Source organism: Ornithorhynchus anatinus, chromosome 5 (genome assembly GCF_004115215.2).
Source record: "Ornithorhynchus anatinus isolate Pmale09 chromosome 5, mOrnAna1.pri.v4, whole genome shotgun sequence".
Taxonomy (NCBI): domain Eukaryota; kingdom Metazoa; phylum Chordata; class Mammalia; order Monotremata; family Ornithorhynchidae; genus Ornithorhynchus; species Ornithorhynchus anatinus.
Genome location: NC_041732.1, coordinates 4,819,047 through 4,827,577, shown reverse-complemented (window position 1 = coordinate 4,827,577; position 8,531 = coordinate 4,819,047). Strand labels below are relative to the sequence as shown.

Sequence of the window (8,531 nt, the reverse complement as noted above, 5' to 3'; positions counted from 1 at the left end):
GACTGTAAAATGGGGATACCTGTTCTCCCTCCTACTTAGACTGGGAACCCCACGTGGGACAGGAACTGTGTCTGACCTAACTAACTTGTACCTCTGCTGGGGTTCAGAACTGTGTTTGACACCTAATAAGCACGTCACTTCACTTCTCTGGGCCTCAGTGACCTCATCTGTCAAATGGGGATTAAGACCGTGAGCCTCACGTGGGACAAGCTGATTACCCTGTATCTACCCCTGCGCTTAGAACAGTGCTCTGCACATACTAAGCACTTAACAAATACCAACGTTATTATTATTAACTTAAATATTTGGGGGTATTTTCTTGTGGGTCACCGTGGCGTCAAAACAAAACGTGTAAGTGCTTAGCCTGTGCGTCTAGGAAAGAGCCCTGCTTGTACATATACATGATGGATCGATCAATCATATTTTTATTATCATTAATCATTTAGTATTTATTAAGCCCTTTCTATGCGCAAACACTGTTCTGCGCCCCGGGGTCAGTACAAGGTAACGAGGTTGGACACGGTCCCTGTCTCACAGTCTTAATCCCCATTTTACAGATGAGGGAACTGAGATACAGAGAAGTGAAGTGATTCGCCCAGGGTCACCCAGCAGACAAGTGATGGAGCTGGGATTAGAAGGTAGGTCCTGCCTCCCAGGCCCCGCTCTCGCCACGTTGCTTCAATCTGGTCCTGGGGATGGCCCAGGGCTGACTCTCGGGAGAGATGTAGTTTCCTTTTAAATAAATGAGCAGACAGACGAAGATTAAGCCCACAGCTAATCACCCCAGGAGCCGGCAGTAAAATAAAGCAAGTTGCTTAAACACACTCAGTTGGCTCATTATTTTCCCCTCTAGTGAAATCATTTGGCTTTTCGCTTCATTTATGTTTAATGGCCTGGGCTCTTCGCTGGCTTGGTGGCTAGAGCACAGACCTGGGAATCAGAAGGACCTGGATTCTAATCCCGGCTCCTCCTTGTCTGCTGGGTGACCTGGGGCCAGCCACTTCACTTCTCTGGGCCTCAGTTACCTCGTCTGTAAAATGGGGAGTAAGAGTGCGAGTCCCAAGTGGGACGGGGACTATGTCCAACCTGATTAACTGGCCGAACTGTCCGTTCCAAGCGCTTAGTACAGTGCTCTGCACGTAGTAAGTGCCCAATAAACACCACTGAATTAACTTGTATCCATCCCAGTGCTTAGAAGAGTGCTTGGCACATAGTCAGCGCTTAACAAGTACCATAATTAACAGGAGTAGTACGGAGGCGAGCGGCTCTCTGTCTCTTATGGCCTTGCTTCCCATCTGGTGACTTCGGGAAGGCACCAGGTGTGCCTTGGAATCCTGCCGCGCCACCATCTTTAATTTCACCACCCAGGCCCAACTCCGCTCCCGAGGGTGGGAACACACCTGAGCGGGGGCGTGGGCGTCCAAGTGGGACGTGCTGCCCTCCGGAAAGGGCTGGGGCACAATTCCCTGAGTCACGGAGCCCGTGCCCACGGAGGGAGGGAGGGAAATCGCCTGGGGTCCCAAGGTGAATTCGGAGCCGCGGTAGATCCGAAAGCAGGGTTCCTGGCTCCCTGGCCCGCCTCTTCCCAACTCTGCGGTTCAGCCGGCCCAAGGGGAGTCCGGGAGCTCCTCCCTCCTCGCTCCACCTCCTCTACGAGCCGAGGGCGACGGGGAAACCCCTCAGCTTTGCGGGCTGGCAAAAGCTCCCTCCTGGAGCCTCCACCCAAGGCCGGGTGTGCTATGGGCCTGGGGAGGACTGTCCGACCCCGACGTGGAATCGCCAACGGTCACTGGGGACCAAGGAAGGCCGCGCTGGCTGACCGGGCCTTCTCTGGGTCAGTCGATCGATCAGTTAACGGCGGCTTGTTGTTGTTTTTCTGGTATTTGTTCGAGAGCTTACCATTATGCATCAGCGCCTGACTACTTCGCTGACCTCCCGGCCTCCTTTCCCTCCCCACTCCGGTCCATACTTCACTCTGCTGCCCGGATCATTTAGCAGCAAGAACGTCCACGTCCTCCCACCTCTCAAAAGCCTCTGATGGCCGCCCATTCACCTCCGCGTCAAACAGAAGCCCCGCGTCAAACAGAAGGCACAGAAAAGTTAAGTGACTTGCCCAAGGTCACACAGCAGACAGGTGGCGGAGTCAGGATTAGAACCCATGACCTTCTGACTCCCAGACCCGTGCTCTATCCTCTATGCCATACTGCTTCTACGAGCACTAGAATAGATACAAATTGGACATAATCCACGTTCCACACCGGGCTCACAGTCTTAATCCCCATTTTACGAACGAGCTGAGGCCCAGAAAAGTCAAGCGAGTCGCCCAAGGTCACACAGCGGACAAGCGGAGGAGCCGCTGTTAGAACCCAGGTCCTAGAGAGTGGGTGGGGGGAACCGAGGCTTTCCGTGCACGGCCTGAAACCTGACGGTTCAGGGCCTCTTCTCTCTACCGCATAGAACAAGAGGGAGCCGTTGGAAGTTTGTGAGGGGGGAAGCGATGCGTTCCGAAGGGTATTTGAAGAAGATGCGGCGTCCCTCTCTGAGAGACAGGTCAGCTCCTCAGAGATCCCTTCTTTCCCGCAGAGAACAAGGGGTAGCCGACGGAGGTTTCTGAGCAGGGGAGCAACGCGTTCTGAAGGGTTTTCGAAAAAGACGCGGGACTCCTCTCCGAGCCACGGGACGGCTCCTCGGAGGCCTGGTAGCCCGAAGCCGGGGAAGTCAGTGGAGGCAGGGGGCCGGATCCCGTCATCCAGCTGACATTCATTTTCCCTCTCCCTTTCTCTCCAAGAACCAGCTATCTCTCTGTTTTCAGTCTGGTTCCTAGGAACAAAGCCGCCTGAGGAAACAACTTTGGCCTCTGCCCAATGAGCCTGTCAGTTTATGACCTATTTTTAATTGGCTTCCCGTCTGGCAGGATATTTCTGCCCTGAAACCGCCTCATCGTGGCCCGGGACTCCCCCCCCCATACACACCCCTTCCGCGAGGTGATTTAACAGACGACCGAAACTGTGAGGGACCCCTTGGGGAACCGCCGCTCCCCCCGCCCCGTTCCCGGTGGCCGAGGTTGACGGGGAGGGAGGGACTCTCCCCCCGCCGGGGGAGAGCCTGCCCTCACTCGGGAATTGGCAGCGGCTTCTCGTGGCACCCGGGAGGCCGAGTGAGGAGAGGTCTCCGCCTTCCCACCTCCTCCTCCTCCTCCTCCCTGCTGGGGAGGAGCCCCCGGATCCTTCTCCCGTCCCCCCACAGCCGTGGAGACAGAGACACGGGGAGGAAAAGGGGGGAGGGGGGGCGTCTTCTCTCAGAGCCCCAGAAGGCCGGACCGAACTTGGCCGAATCTCCCGGAATTCCCACTTCCCAACTCTGGGTTGGGCACATTTCCCGCCTCCCCCATCCCTGGACCTCTCCCTCCTACCGGGCCTCGGCCCCCGCGGGCTTGGAACGGGACATGACCTTCCCCAGGACGTGCAGCATGGCCTAGTTCATTCATTCATTCGATCGTATTTATTGAGCTCTTACTACGTGCAGAGCACTGTGCTAAGCCCTTGGGAAAGTACGATACCGCAATGAACAGTGACATTGCCTGCCCACCGTGAGCTCGCTGTCTGCTTAACGGCGAGAGCACAGTCCTGGGAGGCAGAGGACATGGGTTCTAATCCCGACTCTGCCACTTATCTACTGTGTGACCTTGGGCAAGTCACTTGACTACTCTGGGCCTCGGTTGCCTCATCTGTTAAACGGGGATTAAGAGTGTGAGTCCCACATGGGACAGGGACCGTGTCCAACCTGATTACCTTGTATCTTCCCCAAGGGTTAGAACAGTGCTTGACACATAGTAAGTGCTTAACAAGTACCATAATTATCATTATTATTATCCCCTGTCATCATCACCATCCCTGAAGCGTTGAATTTGATGTGATGTTGTAATTTTTTTAACTGATATTTGTTTATTCACTCAATAGTATTTATTGAGCGCTTACTATGTGCAGAGCACCGTACTAAGCGCTTGGAATGGACAATTCGGCAACAGATACAATCCCTGCCCGGCGACGGGCTCACAGTGTGCCCTGGACTACACTGAGTGCCGGGAGAGATACAAGATCATCAGGTTGGACGCAGCCCATGTCCCACACGGGACTCCCATCGTAATCCCCATTTTACCGGCGAAGTAACCGAGGCACAGAAAAGTGAAGTGACCCGCCCAGGGTCACACGGCAGACAGGCGGCAGAACCAGGATTAGAGCCCGGGGCCTCTGAATCGCGGGTCCCGGCTCTTTCCACTAGACCACGCTGCTTCATCCTAGGATTTCAACTTAGTAATAATAATAGTAATGATCGATCGATCAGCCAGTGATATTTATTGAGCGTTCACTCTGCGCAGAGCACTGGACTAAGCACTGGGGAGAGTACAATAAAATAATAAACAGACACGTTCCTTGCCCACACCTAGCTTACAGACTACAGCCTACAGACTACTTGCAGCTTACAGACTACAGAGAAGCGGCGTGGCTCCGTGGAAAGAGCCCGGGCTTGGGGGTCGGAGGTCATGGGTTCGAATCCCGACTCTGCCACTTGTCAGATGGGTGACTGCGGGCAAGCCACTTCACTTCTCTGGGCCCCAGTTACCTCATCTGTCAAATGGGGATGAAGACCGTGAGCCCCACGTGGGACAACCTGATTCCCCTGTGTCTACCCCAGCGCTTAGAACGGGGCTCTGCACATAGTAAGCGCTTAACAAATGCCAACATTATCACAGCCGGGGAGACAGACGTTAAGAGAAATAAATAAACGACAGGTTGAGACAGAAGTGCTGGGGGGCTGGGAGAGGGGATGAAGAAAAGGGAGCAAGTCAAGGCGACCCAGAAGGGAGTGGGAGAAGAGGAAATGGGAGCTTAGTCAGGGAAGGCCTCTTGGAGGAGATGGGCCCTCGGTAAGGCTTCAAAGCAGGGGGAGAGCCATCGTCGGATCTGGGGAGGGCCAGAGGCAAGACGCGGGTGAGATGTCGGGGGCGAGGTAGACGAGACCCGAGCAGAGTGAGAAGGATGGCGTTAGAAAGTTACCGCGGCCAATCACTGCGCTAAATAGTGGGACAGACACGGGATAATCAGGTCGGATACGGTCCCTCTCCCACATGGGGTTCCCGGGATAGGAGGGGGAGAGAAAATAGGCAGTGCTGGTATTTGTTTAGCGCTTACTAGGTGCAGAGCACCGTTCTGAGCGCTGGAGTAGATACAGGGTGATCAGGTTGTCCCACGTGAGGCTGACAGTCTTCATCCCCATTTTACAGATGAGGTCACTGAGGCCCAGAGAAGTGAAGTGACTTGGCCCCAGGTCCCACGGCTGACAAGTGGCAGAGCCGGGACTCGGAGCCATGACCTCCGACTCCCAAGCCCGGGCTCTTTCCACTGAGCCACGCCGCTTCACATTCTCCCCATCTCACAGTGCAGGAAATCGAAGCCCGGAAAGGTTCAGCGACTTGCCCAAGGTCACCCAGCAGAATCCGCTTCGACTCCTCCACTGTCGCACCCCCACGAAACCGGCTCCGGGGACAGACGGCCAGATTAAGCCCAAGGGCAGACGTCCTCCGGCCCGGGGCCGTCGGGGTCCGCAGAAGCCTAACCCGATCCAGCCGCTAACTCGTGCGGGCCTCTGTCCTCATCCGTAAAACGTTCTCCCCTTCTCCCTCCCGCTCAGACCACGGGCCCCGAGCCGGACAGGGACCGGCTCCAACCTGATGATCCTGCACGCGGATCCCGTACGGGGAAGCGGCGTGGCTCGGTGGGAGGAGCCCGGGCTGCGGAGTCAGAGGTCATGGGTTCGACTCCCGGCTCTGCCGCTCGTCAGCTGGGTGACTGTGGGCGAGTCACTTCACTTCTTGTGCCTCAGTTACCTCATCCGTGGAAGGGGGATTGACTGTGAGCCTCACGTGGGACGACCTGACTCCCCTGTATCTACCCCAGCGCTTAGAACGGTGCTCGGCACGTAGTAAGGGCTTAACAAATACCATTATTATTATCCCGCACGTCGCCCAGTGCTCGGCGCAGAGTGAGCATCTGACCGCCGCAGACCATCCCTCCTCCCTTTCCGTCCGGGCCTCAGAATCCCGGGCTGCCGGTGGGCCCCCGCCTCTCCTCTTTCCCGGCCCTCCTCGCCCCCCTCAATTCTCCCTCCCCTCTCCGGTCAAGGTAAGGCGGCTCGAGAACCTCTGCTGGCCCCACGGCCCTCTGGGAAGCGTGGCTTCCACCCGGCCCCCAGCCCCCCGGGGTACTCTGGGACCATCCCCCCGGGGCCTCCTCGGCCCCCGGCCGGCTGTCCCCGCTGCGGGCCACCGGCCCAGCCGGCTAACCGGAGGAGAGGTCGGCCCCCGGGGGCCCCGTTGGGTGCCGAGACCCCCCCCCCCGGGTCTGACACGACCCGATCGGTATCCAGGCCCCATTGTGCCCGCCCTAGCAACCGGGGGCGGGGCGGGGAGGTGGGACGGGGACCCACGGCGGGGAGGGGGGCCGCGACCGGGGGGGCACCACGGAGGGGAGTCCCCGCCCGGCCGGGAGCGAGAGGGCCCGACGAGGGCGAGGGAGCCGGGGCCTAGCTGAGGCGGAGAAGGCCCGAGGAGACCTGGCCGGCCGGGCCCCTCCGAGAACCCGTTCCCCGGGGGCCGCGCGCCGTCCCCCGCCACCTCTTTTCCCGCCCGCCCTCCGAGAGAGGCGCCCCTCCCGCCGCCCCGGCGGTCCCGAGCGGCCCGGGGACGGGACCGGGCGGGCCCCCGCGGCCATGGCGTCGAGGACGGGGTCCCGGGCCACCTCCCCCGGCGGGGAAGACGACGGCTCCATCCTGCTGAACAAGGAGGAGCTGGAGGCCCTGCGCTCGGCCTTCGAGGCCGGAGACCTGCCCCAGGCGGCCTCCAAGCTGAGGGAGCTGCTGGCCCCGGCCGAGCCGGGCCAGCTGCACGTGGGGGTGACCGGGGAGTCCGGGGCGGGCAAGTCCTCCCTGATCAACGCCCTGCGGGGGCTGGGCGCCGAGGACCCCGGGGCGGCCCGCACCGGGGTGATCGAGACCACGGTTCAGCCGGCGCCCTACCCGCACCCGCAGCTGCCGGGGCTGACCCTGTGGGACCTGCCGGGGGCCGGGACGCCGGGCTGCCCGGCCGACCGCTACCTGAAGCAGGCGGACTTCGGCCGCTACGACTTCTTCCTGCTGGTGTCCCCGCGGCGGTGCGGGGCGGTGGAGACGCGGCTGGCGGGCGAGGTCCTGCGCCAGGGCAAGCGCTTCTACTTCGTCCGCACCAAGGTGGACGAGGACCTGGCCGCCTCGCGCAGCCAGCGGCCGTCCGGCTACTGCGAGGGGGCGGTCCTGCAGGAGATCCGGGACCACTGCTCCGAGCGCCTGCGCCTGGCCGGGGTGGCCGAGCCCCGCGTCTTCCTGGTGTCCAACCTGGCGCCGGCCCGCTTCGACTTCCCGCTGCTGGTGTCCACCTGGGAGCGGGAGCTGCCCGCCCACCGGCGCCACGCCGGCCTGCTCTCCCTGCCGGACGTCAGCCTGCGGGCCCTGCAGGAGAAGAAGGACGCCCTGCAGGACCAGGTGCTCAAGGCGGCCCTGGTGTCCGGCGTGATCCAGGCCCTGCCCGTGCCGGGCCTGGCCGCCGCCTACGACGACGCCCTGCTGGTCCGCTCCCTGCGGGGCTACCACCGCAGCTTCGGCCTGGACGACGACTCCCTGGCCCGGCTGGCCGAGCAGGTGGGCAAGCCGGCCGGGGACCTGCGGGCCGTCATCCGCTCGCCCCTGGCCGCCGAGGTCTCCTCGGACGCCGTCCTGCGCCTCTACTCCCAGGCCTCGTCCGGGGCCATGCGGGTGGCCCGGGCCTTCGAGAGGGGCGTGCCCGTGTTCGGGACCCTGGTGGCCGGGGGCATCTCCTTCGGGACCATCTACACCATGCTGCAGGGCTGCCTGAACGAGATGGCCGAGGACGCCCGCCGCGTGCGGGTCAAGGCCCTGGAGGACGCCTCCGGAGAGCGCGAGCCCGGGGCCGGCCCAGACGAGGAGGCCGGGGCCGACCAGGATCCCGACGCCTGGGCCCTGGACCTCGAGGGCCGGGGGCGGGGGGGCGCCGGCGGCGAGGGCCGGGGGGACCCCCCCCTCACCATGCGGAGGAAGCTCGGCCTCATGCTCAAGTACCTGCTGGAGGCCTGGAAGAGGAAGGACGTGGTGGATGACAAATAAAAGGGACAGCGAGGCAGAGAGAGAGAGAGCCGGCCGCAGCCGCGTCCGCGTCCGTGTCCGCCGCCGGCGGAGCCCGGGGGGCGGCGGGGGACGGGACCGAGGCCCGGGGCGGAGGGGGAGGGCGGCCAACAGAGGGGACGGGCGCCGAGCCGGGAAGGTGGAGAGAGCGTCCAACCCGGGCTTCCGCGTCCCGGGCGACCTCTCCTTTCCAATCGATCCATCCGGCGGTGGTGTTTATTGAGCGCTCGCGGTGGGCTGAACACTGTACTGAGGGCTTGGGGGAGGACAACGGAACGGAGCCGGCGGACGCGGTCCCT

General features: G+C 61.5%; 1 protein-coding gene across 1 annotated transcript; it reads left to right on the top strand.

Moving 5' to 3' along the window:
- Nucleotides 1-6,490: 6,490 nt before the first annotated feature.
- LOC100681107 (interferon-inducible GTPase 5-like) lies at nucleotides 6,491-8,242 on the top strand. Its single transcript, XM_007665800.3, has one exon. The coding sequence runs from the start codon at nucleotides 6,769-6,771 to the stop codon at nucleotides 8,212-8,214; it is 1,446 nt and encodes a 481-aa protein (XP_007663990.2). The 5' UTR covers nucleotides 6,491-6,768; the 3' UTR covers nucleotides 8,215-8,242.
- Nucleotides 8,243-8,531: the final 289 nt, after the last annotated feature.

Bases quoted from the DNA above. Each gene is read 5' to 3' on its own strand.
- LOC100681107 (XM_007665800.3), top strand. From the start codon at position 6,769: ATGGCGTCGAGGACGGGGTCCCGGGCCACCTCCCCCGGCGGGGAAGAC.